General features: G+C 43.3%; 4 protein-coding genes across 5 annotated transcripts in view; 1 reads left to right on the top strand and 3 right to left on the bottom strand.

The window, feature by feature from the left end:
* LOC105562352 (breast cancer anti-estrogen resistance protein 1) overlaps positions 1 to 13,875 on the top strand; it is an 88,187-nt gene extending 74,312 nt beyond the window's left edge. For both annotated transcript variants that reach the window (XM_012013131.1, XM_012013132.1), the window contains exons 4-9: positions 5,036 to 5,165; positions 6,259 to 6,568; positions 6,989 to 7,335; positions 7,854 to 8,146; positions 8,824 to 9,180; positions 10,156 to 13,875. In XM_012013131.1, the coding sequence (XP_011868521.1) occupies positions 5,036 to 5,165; positions 6,259 to 6,568; positions 6,989 to 7,335; positions 7,854 to 8,146; positions 8,824 to 9,180; positions 10,156 to 10,443 (1,725 nt within the window). In that variant the 3' untranslated portion in view covers positions 10,444 to 13,875. The remainder of the gene's footprint in view (positions 1 to 5,035; positions 5,166 to 6,258; positions 6,569 to 6,988; positions 7,336 to 7,853; positions 8,147 to 8,823; positions 9,181 to 10,155) is intronic.
* A 21-nt stretch (positions 13,876 to 13,896) lies between these two features.
* Positions 13,897 to 14,846, bottom strand: LOC105562353 (N-alpha-acetyltransferase 10). Its single transcript, XM_012013133.1, has one exon. It carries the CDS (start codon positions 14,822 to 14,824, stop codon positions 14,270 to 14,272), a length of 555 nt encoding a protein of 184 aa, XP_011868523.1. The 5' UTR covers positions 14,825 to 14,846; the 3' UTR covers positions 13,897 to 14,269.
* A 62-nt stretch (positions 14,847 to 14,908) lies between these two features.
* On the bottom strand, positions 14,909 to 16,347 carry LOC105562354 (small integral membrane protein 13). Its single transcript, XM_012013134.1, has 2 exons — positions 15,904 to 16,347; positions 14,909 to 15,069 (listed from the first exon to the last, which is right to left on the bottom strand). Exons 1-2 carry the CDS (start codon positions 15,995 to 15,997, stop codon positions 14,930 to 14,932), a joined length of 234 nt encoding a protein of 77 aa, XP_011868524.1. The 5' UTR covers positions 15,998 to 16,347; the 3' UTR covers positions 14,909 to 14,929.
* Positions 16,348 to 16,666: 319 nt separating this feature from the next.
* On the bottom strand, positions 16,667 to 18,528 carry LOC105562355 (protein TSSC4). Its single transcript, XM_012013135.1, has 2 exons — positions 18,263 to 18,528; positions 16,667 to 18,185 (listed from the first exon to the last, which is right to left on the bottom strand). The coding sequence occupies exon 2, from the start codon at positions 18,159 to 18,161 to the stop codon at positions 17,421 to 17,423; it is 741 nt and encodes a 246-aa protein (XP_011868525.1). The 5' UTR covers positions 18,162 to 18,185; positions 18,263 to 18,528; the 3' UTR covers positions 16,667 to 17,420.
* Positions 18,529 to 18,801: the final 273 nt, after the last annotated feature.

Consider the following 18,801-nt stretch of genomic DNA (forward strand, 5'->3'; position numbering starts at 1 on the left):
CGCACTCCGTCGTTGTGCTCTTCACGTTGCACGGGAAAATGTTGATCGATCCGCTGTTAATCACGCGGACATTAATACAGCTCCGATTTCTATGCAATGAATCGAATGCAAAGAAATAAGATATATGCGCACTGAAACGTAGAACTTTAATAACTCAATTTTAACTTTTCGTAGGAGTACTTTTTTCCACAGAATTCGGGTCTTGCGAAATTATTTATTAACTTGAAAAAGTCCTTTGCGTAGTGTAAGAATTTATAAAAGAGTATAAAAGTTTTTTTATACTTATACTTTTATTTTTATATATACTCGTGTATACATTTTATATAATACATACAATGTATGTGGTACCTTGGGTCAAGAAGTTGCTGTCCCGATTTTTATACGTTTCCGATCTTGACCTCGTCGGATTCTTTATATTATAGTCCAACTAGGATTTGAAGTTATCTGAGATTTCGCGAAAGATGGTTATATAGAACTTAAAAATGATATGTTTATAAATCAACGCTATTGACATAAATTATTAGGCTATTAATTATCTCGTTCACAATCATCGCCGGTCTCCCGAAGTATTTCAGCGTTACATATAATTAGCTGTATCCATTTCCAATCCATATCTTCTACAATAATAGAAGATATAGATAAAAAAAATAGACAATCCCAGATAGCGCGAGACACTCTTGTAAACATTTGAAGAATAATCTTTAAGAATATTTCAAATATTCCATAGGCCATTCTTATGTATTTATCTTATGTTATATTTATAGAATATTCGAATCGAGAGAGAATATTCTGAAATTAAGAATATTTGCGCTCCACCAAATATTCATAGAACTACGTGTGCTATCTGGGATGGATGCTTTGAATTCTTTATGAGTGCACTGCAAGTTTTTAACCATGAATGGAAACGAAATAACTAGTTCCTAGAACTAGAAATAACTCATTCGGGATCTTCTCTTGGTCTGAAAGGATAAACTTAGTTATATATCTTTTTTGTTATTTTTTCACCTCATCAATTTGTCTCACTTAAACAGCCGCTGTCTGTAGTCTTCATCTTCGTAAATCGTGACGGGTAATCTCAACTTTGTCGCATAAGAGGCGAGCTATAATCAAGAGGTGAGTTATGGCATAATTAGCACATTTCCCGGTTCCGGGTAACGGCTACCTTCTCACGAGAGTGTGCGCTCGCAAGAAGGAACTCGAGCTTGCAGAGCGGGCAATTAGTGCAGAGAGCTGTTCTTTCGAAAGAGGGCTTTCCATTGGTCTATCTCGTGTGCCTGAACTCCGAAATTTCGATTCGACGCTCAGAACTTCATTTCGTTAATCTTACTGTTCTCTCGATGCCGAGAGCTTTTACATCGAATTTGGCCCAGCTTCGGAATAATTCCAAAACTGGCAGAGTGAAGGCTCCGAGCAATTTAATTAATCAGCGAGAAGTTACTGTTTTAAACAGCGCCTGCTCGTTTGGAAGAAGTGCGGAAAGGCCTTTATGTCATAACTATTCGCGTAAAGTCTGATTGTAAACGAAGATAAAATCACAGCGCGGTCTCTCGCATGATCGGTGAGAGGAAAATAACTTCTTACGTGCGCGCGATATTCATGACATGTAACAAGAATTAATCAGCGTAACATTTTTAGAATTTCACGCGGTTACATCATTCGCATTTGCATGCGCTGTCGCCTTCGCCAAGCACTTCGACGGCGCTGAAACAAATCGTCCCCGGGTTTCTCGCAAGCGCGCCCGGTCGGCGAATCAAATGGGGTCGAAATGATTTGTCGAAGGGAGCCGAGGATTGGTTCGTGGTTGTGGCATCGTGTTATTCGGTGGATGGGTTCTTGCCGCCCGGCCGATAAGAACTGACCCAGATTCGCGTCCTATCTTCCGACGTTTCCGTGGACATTGAAGGAGCGCATCTTGCACGCGCGCGATCCCTCCTTGTCCTCCTGAATACACGGCGAAGTTTCGCCGAGCGGGAACTTTCGGCCGTAAGTAGAAGCCGGTTGTCCCACTTGAGTAGCGCAAAACTGGCCGTCGGTCAGCGAATTGCGGATTTCTGCCGACCGCGCGAGCTTTACGGCGATATCGTAGTCGAGGCTGCTCCGTTTTATGCGCAGGGCGTGTCCGACGTTTCCTCCACGTTTCTCTCACACGTTGCGCTATATAATATCTCTAACTTCCCCCTGTATTACGTTACAGATCACACTCTTAATCTTTTATCTCTTACTTAAAAAATGTGTCTGAGGCGAAAGCAAGGAAAAAAATTAGCTTCCTTTTATCGAAAGCTAATTTTTCTACCTGTCGCTTTTTGCAGCAGCTGTTTCAATACTCGATATTTTCAAGGCGACATGTATACACAGAAATAAAGAATATTCTTTTTCGAAAATATATTTAATTTCAACGTGAAAATCTTGAAATGAAATTATCTTAAATGAAGCAATTTTATATAATTCAGTCAAAAATATATATGCTTATTATTTAGGAATAAGTTTCTTGAATGGAAAGAAAACAATATTGGATAGAAAATAGCCTATTTTCAAATCGAAGATTAATGATTAATACCAAAATATTGTGAAAAAAAAATGTAGAAAGGAGAGAGAGTGCCAACGTGAGCCACAAAATAAACGGGACTCGGTTCTCACAATTTAGACTCAAAATTTCTCTTTACTAGCAAACGTTTAACGAATAAAACGATTTTATTGTTAGAACGATTATATGTATTTTTAAAGTGACAATTATAGTATTTAAATAAGACGGTAATATTGTTGGAATGTAAGTTTATTAAATGCTTCTAAGAAGATTATAGATTATTGCGTATACACGAAGCAATGAACGCGTTAATTTGAGTACATAAGAGTTGATCTGACACTTATTTTTCTCCCGTCTATTAATGTACTTGCAAAAAACATAAAACGTATTTCGAAGTGAAATTTATATGTACTTTTACGTACATATCCAAAGAATTTTTATCTCTCAACCTCACAGGTTGACTTTTTACAGGTACTTAGTATATAAATACATGTTTATTGATCTCTGTTTTTTTTTTACGGCAATAAAAAATCGCCGGTACTCTACCGATACCAACGAGAGGGAAAGTCCTCAACCGCTATTGTTCGTGCACCGAGACGTTACAAGGGAAAAAGAAAAGAGTAGGTAACAAAAGAGTAGGACGCTTACGCGTAACGCAAGAGTTGCGGGGCTTCTATTATTGCAAAGCAGCGGCCGATGAGCCTCCGAGATTACACTCTCCTGGGGGATGTTTCGCCCCCTTTTTCTCCCGTATTTACCCGTCGCATCGACTTCCACGCTTTCACGTTTTATCAGCGGAATTACATTTTCCCGACGGTTCAACGCTCGAAATGTGCAGGCTTGCGTCGCCGTTACGTCCAGCTGGTGGTTGGACGTTTAATCCGTAGGACATTTAATCCGAAGTTGTTGAAATATGCCACGTTAATCATTTCTAACGAGTCTCGAGAACGTCGGTGGGCAAAAATCTCATTTTCCAAATGCACTTTATTTCAATAAAATTGTAATTAAAATGGTTGGTTTCTGAAAATTCAAAAAGTAGCGATTAAATTTGTTAATGTCATAATTGTATTCTTTTTCACAAAAAGTCGCGTTTACCAAGTTACCTACTGCGAAACGTTTTCGTACGATGTGCAAAATAAATCGTGAACGCACCTTACGGTGTGTTTCCCACCGAAAGAACGGCGCTTCGGCGATTTCGCCAATAGGAAATGGAAATTTCCCTTTTTTTCTCCCCGAATCCTCCTCGCTCCTCGTAGGAAACTCAATTAGCGATCTCGTAGAATTAATCCACGGCTGCGGCGGGCTGCACTCAAACGAGAATCCTCGAGGTCACATCGCGCACAGTGGAAAGAGTAACAGAGCTGATTGGCGTTCGTGCAAATAACTTCGTTACGAGTTTCGTCACAGGCGCGGTGCGCGTGGATTTAGCTCTCTCGCGGCGTCTATCGAATCAGCCTCCGGTATTATCTGTTCTTTTTCCCCTAAGTTGATTGTCGAAAAGTTCTGGGAAACGACGCAGCCACGATAACATTTGCGTTTGGCGCATGTGACATTGCAGTGCCTAATTAGACGAGAATGTGGATTGCAGCTGAGACAGTGGCTCTGAAAAGGGCACGCGGTCTTAGAAATGTATTTTAAAGCGCTTTCCTCATCGTTGCGTGGTGACAAACACTATGCAACGAGAAATATTAATTTATATTCTTGAAAACACGTATACATTTGTTATCTTTAAGAAAGCCATTAAAGAGAAGAAGCAATATTCATATTCTCTTAATGGTAATAAATTACCGCCATTAGAATCCTTCTAATCAGAGTCTGGCCAACAGGCCAGTTCTGGCAATTGTCTGCGAGAGAAAAGGATATAGAGGCAAGTCCTCTAATGTGAGATAGTAGGTTTTCAACGTCCAAATTCAATCACAAATCTTTTTCCGCAACGATCACACGATCTAACGATCAATTTTTTACTAAACAGATTTCACTCCAAGGGCAATAAATTCATGGTGGAACCAACAGATAATGCCTATTAATTTTGCAGAAACTCCGCTATCTTATATTAGGAGCCTATCTCATAATATGGGGCTTTCCTCTAGATTCGCTGTCTCCGTTTCTTTCTTTCTCCTTCCTTCTCTTTCTGTTTCTCTGCCTTTCTTCTGGGAGTTGTCTGCTGACCAGACTCTGATTAGAAGGACTCTAATTATCATTCGTTTCCTTAATTTGTGTATTTGTATATTATATTATCTTAGAGTTGTGTTAATTTTACACACATACGGTACACTTGATTTGAAGAATAATTTGAACGTATAAGAATTAGTAAATAGTGATAATTTAGACTTTAAGTAAGTACGGTTAAAATGACATTTGCAGTTAATGCGATTAACTGTTGCGCGGGGAAACCACGACGAAAAATGAACCAACTGCGAACGGGTGCAGTTGGTGGAAACACAAAACGCAGAACAACTCGGATAATTAATCTGGATATAATTAATTGCTTTGCTGTTTTCGATTACGCAGGTTGTGACGCCGCAGAAGTGTGGGGACGTCTACCTGTACGATCTCCCAGCGAGTCGGGGAAGTCCCGCGCCACCCTCCAGACACGATTCACCCCTCAACTCGACGAACAATGAGCACTCGCACAATACGGGTACGTATTATTCACAAACTAAACATTCCGCCTATAATCGAATGGCGGTCGCGATAAAGCCGTCTGCTGAAGCTTATTCAGTAACTGAGATATTGATTAACTTGACGCGTCGATTAGTTTTCGGAATGATTAATAGCCACTAATTTTTAATCGAATTTACGGCGAGATACAAATCCCAGTTTTGGAGTTGATTCATAAGCTTTTAGCGATTTTGAAATATTAATCCGCTTACAGTATATCTTGCTGGATTTAGATTAGCAAAATTGAGTCAATTTTTATTATTCCACCTTCTAAAAAATATTTTATCTTTTTGCAATATGTAACAATTTTAAGGAAAAAAAATGTACTACACGGAGATGATTTTCTTTTAAAATTTATCCTGAAAATCATGTAATCGTGGGACAATATGGCATTTTGAAGAACTATATGAGAGTTTTTGGAAATTTTACTAGTAAAATGTGTGGTAAAATTTCAAAAAACTATCATAAAATTCTTCGAAATGTCGTGTTGTCTCACGATTACATGATTTCAAGGTAAATTTTAAGAGAAAATTCTCTCCGTGTGCAGAAGAATACAGAAAAATATAGAGGAAAGTTCCCTATTATGAGATAGGTTCCTAATATGAGATAGCGGAGTTTCTGCTAAATCAATGGGCATCATTTGTTGGTTCCACCATGAATTTATTGCCCTTGGAGTGAAATCTGTTCAATGGAAAACCGATCGTTAGATCGTGCAATCGTTGCGAAAAAAGATTTGTGATTGAATTTGGACGTCGGAAACCTACTATCTTATAATAGAGGACTTTCCTCTGCGTTTAATAAAGACTCCCCTCTTTCTAGATTTTCTTCCGATAAAACACATTACTCTATAATTAAACGTTAAGTATTCTTGATTACCATAATTTATTATTATAAAAAAATCAACCAACACAAACTTCGTCCGTAAGCAAGAAGTCTATGTGGGCTTTTAAAAGTCCCATTAGCGAAACGTCTCGCGCTAACTTCATTCAGAGGAGCCAGATCGGGCGCTCGGAAGCTGATGTGATCCCGTTGGATTCCCTGGATTCAAGTTTTGTTAACTTCCGCCTGCGCAGGCCGCTACACGAGCAACAACGCGCGGACCTCCGTGGACAACGGGGGCGGCGGTGATGTGAACGAGTGTTACGACGTGCCGCCACGCGCGATCCCGGTGATCCCGTCGCCGGCGAGCAGCCCGAGCCCGGCTCCGTCGTGCTACGACATCCCGAGGCCGCCGACATCCTGCACGCCCAACTCAAATTGCTCCGGCGGCTCCGGCATTACGCCGCTGGATTGCTACGACGTGCCGCGACCGTTGCAGCCCCTCACGCCCAGCAGCTCGGCCTCCAGCCTCACCAACGACGGCTCCCTCAGCGGATCGAACAGGTACATCCCCGCTCGCATTGCCGCGATACGTCGCGTCGCTCGGCCCCGGGAAATTCCCCGGACGTACGGCCGCGGCTTTATGGTAACGTCCACCGGATTTGTACGCTCCTCTCGGGCTCCAGAGGTCTCGGGGAATCTCGCGAAACTTTGCGTATCCGCGAGAGAAGTTTCTCGCGCGAGACATAAATCAGGAGCTGAATAGAGTTTCAAGAATCTCGCAACGGATGATTTAAAGGGTATTGCGAGAGCTGCGTCTGAGATGCCTCGGGGATCCGAGATTCCAGGATTGCGAGTCCTCCCCCCATCCCGCTTGGAAATTTTGGCAGTGCCGTCGGCGATAAATTTAAAGAGTTTCCGATCCGCCGAAATGTTGCCTCGCGTCTTCGCCGCGTGCATAACGAATCCTCTCCTGGCTTCCAGATCGAGCTTGGCCGCCCCGGATTACGATGTGCCCCGACCGCGTCTTCCAGTGTCCTCGTTGCCGTCCCGACACAACACCCCGATACCGAAGACCCCGACACCGCCGCCACCCTCGCAACAGATTTACGATGTGCCAGTCAGCAAGGAGCTTCCGCTGGAGCTGGACTCCGCCCTGGAAGGTCTGCAGAGGCTGCAGAGCGAGGCGTCCGCCGCGATAGCGAGGCTACTGGGCTTCGTGAGCCCCGGTTGGAGGACGCCGCAGCGATTGGACGCCACCCTCATGGACCTGAGGCTGGCTGCACTCAGGCTAAGAACGTCTCTTCACGATCTAGCCGAATTCGCGGAAGGTGAAGAAATTAACTTCAGTTCAACGTCTTCAACGCAGTTGAAAATACTATCGTTGTCTCAACGAAATAAAATATAATTATTTCCATTAGCATTCCAAAATTTTTCTTTTTCTCTAAATAAATTACTTTTCACTTAGTAATTTAATTGGCTACCTCCACCTGTGTCGGGTCCTAAATGGCTCTTACGTTTCTAATTGATTTGCATCTTGAAAGGATCTCGTTGAAATTTAGTTGTAAATAACTTTTATTTCTTACGTTCAACTAGTTACTTAAATTTTCGTAGAAGAAAATTGTATTATAAATTTTATTATATCTTTGATGTTTTTACACAAAAAAGAGTTGCTAATAGAAATAATTGTATATCGTACATTAAAGTCTACTTTAGAGATTTCGAGGCAGAATTCTATTTTTTTGAATTCGCAATCTCTTTCGAAATCACAACAATCCGTTCTATCTTTCAATGAACGATAGAGTATAATATTGCTGTTGAAATTTGAACCATTGTGCTCTGCGCGCAGGAACGCTGGGCAATGCGGGCAAAGCGCCAGATAAGGGCCTGGCCACGAAATTACGGCCGCTGGTGAAGGCGCTTCGTGATTCTGACAAGCTCGTGCAGGAAGCCGCTACCGAGTTGGACACGATGGAGTGGGACGCGTGCAAGCTCTGTCGTGGCAGCGGTGATACACCGACACCTACTAACGGACCCCCGTCCTCGCTGCTGCTACCTGTGCAGACGGATCCCCTTGACCAGCTGATCGCGTGCGCTCGGGCACTCACGGAAGACGTTCGTCAGGTCGCTAGTTTCATTCAGGTAAGTATCTTTTGCAGCCGTGAGTAGTTTAGTGTATTTGTTACGACTTCCGACCTCCGACGTAGCAATGCGCCAATTGAATCATCACAATGTCCCTGAAGAGAAGGAGGGTGCATTAATTTGTATCGAGCTGACGAATTACTAATCGAGGAACTAGTCTTCAAATTTCTTTCATTTTTTTTTCTTCTACTCATTTGTATCTTTAATTAACTGAAATCCAAGTCCACTTTCTTGTTTGCGATTCTCCTTGTAAGAATTAAAATGGACGGAGAAAGACGAGGAAAAAAATGCAGAGGCAATTTAATAGTAGTTATTAAAATTAATATAATTTGTGATATATTAATAGTGCGACGTCTCGACCATTGGTTTGGTCATTTTCAAGCACGATCTTAAAAATGCGTGTTCGAGACAAGAGTATGTGGGTCAAGTTGTAAAAAGAGAAAACGCAAAATTGGAAGCGTCCGCAATATTCGAAGACCGGAGCGTGACCGAGTACTTGTAGATCTAGCACTTGCAAATCTAGTGTTTCATTTCGAAATTAAAGAACTGGCGAAATTGTTAATTATAAAAAATTTTTCTTCTGTTTTTATATCTTGGGATGTTGTATCGTGTGAATAAAGCGGACGACATTTAAGGAATGAGCCTTTGTTGCTTATAGAGGAGCTCTGTGTGTGCAGGGAAATTCCACGTTGCTCTTTAAGCGGGCGTCGATCATCTCCACGGGCAGCAGCAACAATAGCGGCGCCGGGGAGGATTATGACTACGTAAATCTCGACTCGCGAGAGGTCGTGGCGAAGCAGCGAGAGGAACTGCGAGCCACGCTGCCGCAGGAGCTGCGCAGCAATTACGATCTGCTGGTGTCCGAGGCGGACAATGCCGCGATTCAAATGCCACCCACGACACCGACGCCCATGGACCCCAACGACAAGCAATTGTTGGCCTTCTACGTCGCCCAGGTCATCACGCACGGCGCGCACCTGACTCACGCCATCGACGCCTTTCTGCAAACGGTGGAGCATAATCAACCACCCAAGGCGAGTTGAATTGTAACAGCTCTTGTAACACCGGCACCACCCGTCGCGCTCTTTCACGTGGGACACGACGACATCGAGCTACGTTGATTGTCGGCTAAAGTAACAAACGGCGTCGTTCTCGTCTCAATAAAAATTGAGATTTGAATGTTCTATAATCGTTCTCCTCTGTAAGGACACTTTTTGTAAATTGTATTACATAAGTTATTTCGTACAAGTTAACGCATTAAGCGTTGGTCGACCAATAGTATCGTCTGATGCGACAAAAGTTGATTAGATCTATTTTGCAATCACTCCGGAGACTTGGCGAAAATTTTCCTTCACTTCCTCACGTTTGGTTCGAGCATTGCACGTCTTCGTATCACGAAACAGCCTTTAAGCACATGTGCATATGGGTCAACAGTCTCGATAAGAATGATAGAACCGTAGATATCGACGGTGCTATTGTGTGACAGAGTGCCTTAAGTTAGCGCACGTCAGCTGCATGTTTCCATTACTTTTTCACGATGACCTCTTTTTTTCCCTCGCAAGTGCATTGCACGCAACCGGCATTGCGGTTAAAGATAAGTAGTTAGTAAAGCATACGCCGTGTATTGCAATCAAGAACGAAACGATAGAGTTAGAAAATAATGTTCGAACCTTAGAATACATCAAAGATACGATAAACAGAACGGTAAAGTATATAACTGTCCCAGGGACGTATAAAAGTGTGTATACAACGAAAATAGTATTTAATTAACAGTATTTAGCAGATTTAGTAATCGTTAATCACTTCGTGATTGCGCAAGGACTGTCTTTCTGATTTTCACCAACTTTTCACGAATAATAAAATTAAATTTATAATAAAAATTGAACGAGGAATACCCGTTCAAATAATCATTTATTCACATTATCAGTTCTTCAGATAGTCTTTAATTTTTTAATTTGTTCATCGAGATGAACCGCAAGCAAGGTCTGAAGCGTGGAATTGTTTTACAGGTTTTTCTGGCTCACGGAAAGTTCGTCGTGCTGAGTGCGCATCGGCTAGTGCATATCGGCGACACGGTGCACCGGAACGTGACGCGCAACGACGTGCGTACGCGCGTGCTACAATGTGCGAACTCCCTGAACGAGGCGCTCGCGCAGACGGTGCAGAAGACGAAGCAGGCCGCCCAGTTCTTCCCGAGCGTCACCGCGGTCCAGGAGATGGTCGACAGCGTCGTCGACGTCTCACACCTGGCCAAGGATCTCAAGGTCGCCATGATACACGCCGCTCAACAGCCCTGAGGAAAATCCTCGTCACGACGCGAAACCACAAGTTCCTTCAACTGAGATGCAGCAGTCTTCGAGAGAGTTTCCTTGACGGAGAAAAGTTCGAGAGACTGTAGAAGATTCAAACGTAACGCATTTCTGGATTTGTCCCGCGATTGGAGCTCGATGCCGATCGCGTTGATGACACGAAGATGATGCTCGAGGGATCATTCCGAATCTTCGCGGGTTTTTTTCTTTTTTCGTCGAAGTTTGAAACATCGCTAAGAATCTTCAACGCGTTGGCGAAAAAAATATTCTTTCTTGTATAAAAGTGGATCAAAAGTATCTCAGGAATTTCTCACGAATGTGATCCCTCAAGCGAATTATCTGTAGGAGATGCGTATCATTGATGGCTACTGTTATTTTGAAATTCAGCCACTTATGAATAGAGATACAATAGTACTAAGTGCGCCTGTTATTTTTTGGGTGAAAAACAAGTGCTAGCGCAGAAGAATTCTGCTTAGAATCCTGACGGTACTTTCGACACTAAATGGCGAGATAATCAAACATGATCCGTGTACGCTTCGCGAAGATGAAAAACATGTCCGCGCACTTTAGTGCGTCCCGTGCAGCTATTATTCCATTTCATTTTAAAGAAAATCCGTGGCCTAAAATATAGAAACCTGCTACTGCCAAAGCTCCGGTATATAGATTGTAAGAAACGAAGAGAACCACAACCCTGGGACGAGTGTCTTTGTAATGTACTCGAGAATATAAGCATTGTAATCTTTCATAGGAAATATATGTAGCCGTTCAATTAGACGTTCAGGTAGACCTGTGAAATGGAGTATAACGAGGCCAATAGCTTTCTGGCAGGAGTAAAGCATTTCCGAAGTGGCTTTTGCGAATTTGCGACCTGGTAAGCACAGACTGTCTTGCCACGTCGCAAAGTCTATTTCGGATATACGCCGACGACGTACGCAGCTAAACGTGTTAGTTTTATAGATGTATGTATACAGTAGAGCATACACACGCGACTAGACAACATGTATTCATATCTCTCTTTTAGAACCGGTTTTTCAGTTAACTGTAATTTTAGGTTCGCGGATTCCCCGTTCATTTGAAAGAATTAGAATAAAAAGAGCGACATAACTCGCGATTACAGTTAACTGATATTTGCTAAAATCGGCGATTGGCAGTTTCAACGACAGGTTTGAAGTGTTTTCCTGTAGCGAATCACCGCCGCTTTTGTTCGCAAGGCAAAAGACCGATATGAATACCAATGTCGAATTGAGGAACAATCGCGTTTCTGTTTTTTGTAATAACTCGTAAATCGGAAAATTGACACCAAGAAAATTCAACGCACACCCCTCAGCGGGCGGTATCTTTTTGGAATACCCCGCGCGTAGGCTGAATTATATTACTTGGTGCGGACAGTTTTTTTGGAAGACAATTTTAAATGAATTTTATACGAAGCTTTTACCGCCGGGTTACGACTTTTTCGGGCGCCCAGGCCTTTTTACCAGGCTCTTCCATAACGGTGAATTAGTCGCAAGCGCACACACCGTGAACCGCAGTCAGCGGCGGATCGAATTTGTAAGCTGTTTAACGCGCAAAAATTTTCCACGGCAACTAACGCGCACTCGCGAATCCTTTTGCACAACGAGACCAATGACGCCTTTTTTTTATAGAGCGAACGAACGAATGTTTTTATTAGATCTAGCAGGTCCTGCGGCAGACTGACACCGATAACGCATACGTTGGAAAAATATCGCACTCGTTTTATCTTTTGCATTTCTGTCTATATAAGTCAGTCATGGAATTACTTTTTAATCACCCAATCATTAAAACTATCTTGCATTAAAATCAGTCTTAAGGAGTAAGGCTAAACCGAACTTGACGTTAAGATCCGAGATCACAGCTAGAATTACTCTTCGAGTTCACGCCTGTCGAGGCCAAAAGTATGTATACGATCCAACCGCTAATTTGCGGCGCACTTGTTCTAACGGCATTCTCCACGTGCGAAAGTGTACTTAAAAATAGCTCGCCGACCATAGCACTCGCTCAACACGCGGAACCATTCAACTCTCTATCTAAGAGTTTCGCCGCACCTCGTTTAAACAATGGAGATATAACTGTTAATTACGTACGTTATTAAGACATAACTGGCTGTTTTTGTTGCAGCTTTAGCGGTCTATTACGATTCCCTTTGTTTCATGAGAGTTATCTCTCTCTCGATGTCTTTTTTTTTATTCATAGATTGACTAATGTGATTTACTGTTGTGTGCAACAGAGACGAAGCGAGCCTTTGAAGGCGACTTATGACATTTATCTTATATTTTTTTGTAGAAACTATGTACCAAGCATATCGCGCATGGAGAAGCATTTATATACGAACCTCGTTTACGAGACTTGTATTATAATTTATTGATGAAGTGTTTTTGTAATTATAATACATAGGCAGGCAGTTATACATATATATATAGGTAGATAGATAGAATTGTATATTTAGAAATTTATATGATAGTCGAATCTATAGGTGCTTATCATCCGCGAATCATCGTATTCGGATATGTCGTGTTGTAGCATTAAATGGAATGGTTTCTCCTTTTTGTAAAACGCAGGCTGACGAACGTCGCTATCCGCGCGAACACCGGCTCGTCATTTCCCTGGTTTTTCTTTCACACATTGTACCTGGATGATCTTTTCGCGATAGTTGCGGCATCATCCTCGCGGTCACTCGTAAATGTATACGTAACGGTATTACTGCGAACTTACGAGCTACATATCCGAGAGCAGCTATTACAGGATTAGACGAAATAAAATTAGAAACGAAAACTCTCGATGTAGCGCGCGCGCGATGTGTCCTTAAAGGAACGTTGACCACACATCGAAAATTGGTTTATCATCATGACGCTTTAATCACGTATTTCCGGTATAATTGCGCACGGACAATTCCTGCGTTCTATCATTGAAGACTCCTTTGTGCCGTTTGCAAAGTCGAGACGCGTTACAAACTAAATAATTATGTTACCTTAAGGACACCTTATTTGTACATAGATATATTTATACATATTATATATATACATATATATATACATAATATAATTATTCCTATTACAGAAATGGAGTATGTATACACAAACATAATGGTACATCCGAGATGCATTAGTGGAGTAAACTTATTTAAATATCGTGCAATGTCAAAAATAACTTTTAAGCCGAAAATACAGCCGAGAAAGACAAAGTATTTGAGGATGAAAATATATCGAGACAAATAGATCCGACTTTAAGGTGTAAGTAGGAACTGTATAAATCGAGCCCGTTTCAGTGCTGTAAAATATTATTTTTTTCTACCATACTTTTTAACAACACGCTTGACAACGCCCCGAACAATTAATTTTGCATAGTGGCGCGTGACGTGTGAATTACAGTTTCAGTCATTCAATAAAGTTATAATGAAAGAAAGAAGTCAAGATTAAATAGATTGCCCTTTCCAGAATTCTTTATTTCTTACGCATTTATAAGTCAACTTATTAGTTTCAATTACATTGCGCATTTGCGTAAACTGAAAAATACAACAGTCCCAAAGTCCAATCTTATTCCATCGTGCAAACTTTAACAAGTATCCTCCAGTCGCATATAAAATACTTTTACTAGTGTACCAGGTCAAACTTTGATAAGTAGATGCTCTTGCCCCGTGCAAGAAGTAACAAAGTTTTCACACAATTAGCTTCTTAATTAGTCCCCAGACATTGTCTCGTTATTTCTTGTCAAAAGACACAGCGGGTTTTATTCTCAGATTCGTCGAGTGAGTGACTCGAGAATCAATCCTGTTCCGCCAGTAGCCGTGATGAATGGACTAAGAGTGATCGCCACAGCATCTACCTAGATGCGTGTGAACATTGCCCTCCTTGTGCGCTCGGTCTCTAAGGGCCTTCTCGTGATGGAAGCTCGTTAGATCTCGCTTCATGGCATAAGCGTCCTCGCCGTCTGCATAATATTTTGGCTCTACCTCCGATACCTCGAACTGCAAGCTGCTCGTATACAAGTTCAGGGCCGCGCGGTTACTTCTACGCACGTGCAACGAAACGTATTTTGCTCCGAAGCACTCGACCATCGCTCGCGAGGCCTGGTTCATCAATTTTTGCGCGATGCCCAGTCTCCTGTGAGAACGCTTCACGGCCAGACTGGTAATATGCCCGTGGGGATTGTCCTCGCAGTCCTCCTCCATCTTGGCAAGCACGTATCCCACTATTCTCCCCTTCTCGTCCTCCGCTACGTAACTCAGCTGCGGCCACGAGAGAGCATGGTACAGATAATATTTCATCTGGTAATTCTCGGGTAGGCACTGCAAATTGCAATGCTGTATATTCAGCAGGTCTTCCGTAGTCGCGCAACGTATATTTACAGACATCTTGTCTCAGTCGGGTATGTTCCGTCGCGAGATATCTAAACTTGATTTCGCTTCGCACAAACGTTTGTATCGATAATGGTAGCTCTTCAGTATATCGTTCGGTATTTAATCCCGACGAAGTTTCTTTATGCGTGCGCGGCCGGTTTTCAAATCGTTCACCGATGACGATTCACTCATTCCATTCCCAGTTAATTCTCTCACGAAGCGGAACCGTGACAGGAAGAACGTCCAGACTAAGTACCAACCTGTTGAAACAAATCATCGCATGAATATTTTATATATATACGTGGCACATAGTAATACAAAAACAAAATAATGAAACACGCATGATTTTAACAAATGTATTCAGTTAAGTCTTATAATTGGGGCTAAGATCTTAAAACGCTTTCCGGTTTCACTCCATACTAATAAAGTTAGCCGTTTAGGCCCGGTTTCACCGACGTTGTTTAACTTCAAGCTTAGCTTAATTCGTTCTTAGTCTCTTTCTAAAGTAACAGTTGGAAAGAGACAAAGAACGAATGAAACTAAGCTTACAGTTAAGCGACGTCGGTGAAACCGGGCCTTAGGGCCAGTTTCACAAACATCGGTTAACTGCTAGCCGAAGGATAACCGATTCTCCGTCTCTTCTCAAATAATAAGATGGAAAAAGGTAGGGAGTCGACTGAACCCTAGTTAACAGTTAACCGATGTTCGTGAAACTGGCCCTTGGACATTCTGACGATACGAATGTACTTCGAATTTTAAGCTTGAATTACAAATTTCACATATATTGTAAAATTCCATAGTTCAGTACTTAAGCGTACTACAGCAAGCTCTCTGTTGCTACTCGAAGAAATGACGTAGCTGTACGAAACGTGACATAATGCGAAGATAAGCTTATCGCCAATACCGACGCGCACAAAAAGCTCGAGCTCCACGCACGAAAGTGTCGCACCAAATTTAGAAAATACTAGGCTGTTTTAACGAGCGAAACAAGACACCCGAAATCCGCGCGTTTTTTTTTTCGTCCCCCCGATGATGCGATTGCGCGAGGACGTCGTGGCCAGAGGCCGCACCAGCGGCCTGACGCGAGTGCTTACCTATCACAACAAGGAGGAACACTATTAACAGACTGAATATCACGGAGAACGCCGTTAGGAAGATTTCCATCGAGATCTCCGCCGGGATCTCCATCAAGGAACGCGAACGAGGAAACGGCGGGGAGGAAAGAAGAAAAAAGAAGAAGAGAAGAGAGCTTTCCCTACGTCCTGCGCGCGTGCGATGGCATAACTTCCTTCACGAGGGGGGGCAACTTGGCGCGCGAGCGGGGCACCGTACACGTGCTCGCGACCCGACGATTACGACGGCAGGATAACACGGCTGGATGTCGCGGCGGCGACGGCGACGGCGACGGCGACGACGACAAGGACGACGGAGCGAGTGCCTGTCCTCGCCTCTCCTTGCCACTCACGCTCGGCACGCCATTTTGAAAATCGAAGCGACAGGTACGCGTACGTACAGGTTATGTACGCACCCCCCTCCCCGCGCCGCGGAAGAAAGCGCGTCCCGGTGTCGGTCGCGTTGGCGTCCCCGCGACGGCGATCTTACCGAGGTCTCGACGCAGCTCAGGCGGTCGCCCCGAGTGACATCACCAGCCGCGAAACTCTCTCTCGAATCTCTCACCCGCCGGCGAATGACCTCGCGCACGAGCGAGCGCACCTAACCTAACGCGACGCGACGTGCACCGCGCGCGCACTCGGTGCAGGCTGTTCGCGCGCAGCTGCACTCGCCGCGCACCTTCTACACCCTCGGCACTAAAAGTGAAATACAACGTAGTCGTTTCGCTCGTCGAAAATAGGCATCTTTCGCATTGTAATAAGAGATATATTTGTATATTCGTCTTTTTTTCTATATTACACAGAATGCAGATAAAATAATCGCACACTCGGATGTCTTTATATTTAACTCTACGCTTAATTATTGTAATTACATACACGTACGTGTCTCACAGTATTGAGAGAACTTTGCTCTTGTAATATGTACCCTAGTAGCGCAATACATTGGGAAATATATAAATTTAATATTTTCAACATTGACGAAGCGTAAGACGGACGTCTCCTCTTATTTAGCAAATGTACTTTCGATTTGCATATTCGTGTTACATTGCTCAGTACTGGCCAATGCACTTCCAGTATAAATTTAATATTATATAATTATTATTATGCAATATTGCATCATGACAGTTACATTATTCCACGGCCAATATTGGCTTTACATTTGGAAAAGTTGCCTAATGCATTTCCAATACTGGGCCAATGTTCAGTCAATGCACCGCACTACCAGGGTAACGCGCAATCTTATTTGCAGTAGATACCGTATAACTATGAGATTAATATACAACCTTTTCACGACCAGAAGTACTTTTTTTCGCCTCTTTGATTCCTCGGAGTGCTAGTGTCCCATTAAAAAAAATAATAATTCGGTCATGAAAGGGTTTAACAAGTGTTTATACACCAAAATTTATGAACCCTCGTGAATTTCCTATCGCGGAAATACCCACAGTCAGACTCATTGAGTAATTGTGCAACAATAATGTTATATACACTGTACACTCGGCTCAGTCATCGTCCTCTTCGTCGGGTTCTTGCAAATGGTCTAGCCTTAGTTCTTTCGAGCGGTCGACCTTAACCGCCGGTCGATTCTGTTTGCGTGTCCCCTTTGGCTTCTGCCCGATGACGTATTCCGGCAGGATGATCTTACTGCTTCTAAATACAGGTTTCTCGTCCAGCTCCTCGACTGCGTCACTCGCCGCGTCACTCGCCGCCTCTCTCGGTGGCTTTTTAAACGCGATCTGGGACGTACGCTTCTTAAACTTGAAGCGCGTCCCCGTAGAATCCTCGGCCTCGCAGGGATCAACGTCCATCTCCTCCCTGCGCTCCTCGGCTTCCTCTTCTCTCCTGCGCGCCTTCAATTCCCTCAGGAACGACATAGCGGCCTGCGTGTTGCTGCGCTCCGTCATGTCTTCGCTGGACACGTCGTCCAGGCTATACCGGACCCACTTGTGCGGATTCCTGTGGTAATCCGGAATATTCCGGAAGCTCGCGCGCGGCGCCGGGCCCTCGGGACGCTTGAAGATACTTTCCCTGCCTCGAAATCTCTTCGTCTCTCTCTTCTGCCTGCGATCGTCGGCCGGGGCTGACCTCTTCCCGCGCTCGTCCGCCGCTGCCTCGCCCTTCTCAGACTCGTCATGCTTGTTGCACTTGCTTTCCGCGATCGCGAGCTGATCGAACAGAAATCGCTGCCTGTCGGCGAACGCCGCGTCACCGCCGCGTAGAGTAAACTTGGCGGACGTATTCATGTTCGAGCGTCGTGACGCCCCTCGCTATAATCATTCATTTTGTAAGCTTTCAACGTTCCTTTGAAATAATGAGCAAGCATTAAGTATCACGTATTCCAAACCTCAAAGTCAACGTTAGACCTTTCTTTAAAGCTGCTCCGTTAGAATCGGAGCTGTACGCGTCTTCCAACGCCACCTCAGGGTTACAAAGGAAATCTCTTGCAGAACTTCAATAAATAATTGTATTCATCTTCTCGATAAATCGAAGTGCAACAAGCTTGACCCAGTGTTGGATCAATTCGGTTCTGCTAGGTTATGTTGACATCTCGTTCGCCACTGCTGCCAACTTCACGATGAATCCAGCAATGGGTCTGTTCATGATGTAAAGATACAAGGTGAAACATTGCGCGTGTAACCAATTTTTGGCAAAATGTTCATTGGTTCTTTCTGCATTCAACCGCAATAATTTGCAGTTTGAAAGTTGAGACAAATTTCTATTCTATTCTATTCTATTTTAAGACAAGACAAGACGTTGAAGAATCAAAATTTAATGTTGAAGAATCAAAATGTGATGTTGAAGAATCAAAGTTTGATGTTGAAGAATCGGTATCAAGTAAAACGCCGTGGCCGCTTTCAGGTTTCTCTCTGCTCTGTGCTATCA

The sequence above is a fragment of the Vollenhovia emeryi genome, unplaced genomic scaffold (genome assembly GCF_000949405.1).
Source record: "Vollenhovia emeryi isolate VEMERY1.0 unplaced genomic scaffold, V.emery_V1.0 DF939190.1, whole genome shotgun sequence".
NCBI lineage: Eukaryota > Metazoa > Arthropoda > Insecta > Hymenoptera > Formicidae > Vollenhovia > Vollenhovia emeryi.

What these genes read in the sequence shown, in the direction of transcription:
- LOC105562353 (XM_012013133.1), bottom strand. Translation starts at nt 14,824, where the DNA reads ATGTCTGTAAATATACGTTGCGCGACTACGGAAGACCTGCTGAATATA.
- LOC105562354 (XM_012013134.1), bottom strand. Translation starts at nt 15,997, where the DNA reads ATGGAGATCCCGGCGGAGATCTCGATGGAAATCTTCCTAACGGCGTTC. An exon ending in GTTCCTCCTTGTTGTGATAG is followed by an intron (nt 15,070 to 15,903) that starts GTAAGCACTCGC and finishes TTGTTTCAACAG; the next exon opens with GTTGGTACTTAGTCTGGACG.
- LOC105562355 (XM_012013135.1), bottom strand. Translation starts at nt 18,161, where the DNA reads ATGAATACGTCCGCCAAGTTTACTCTACGCGGCGGTGACGCGGCGTTC.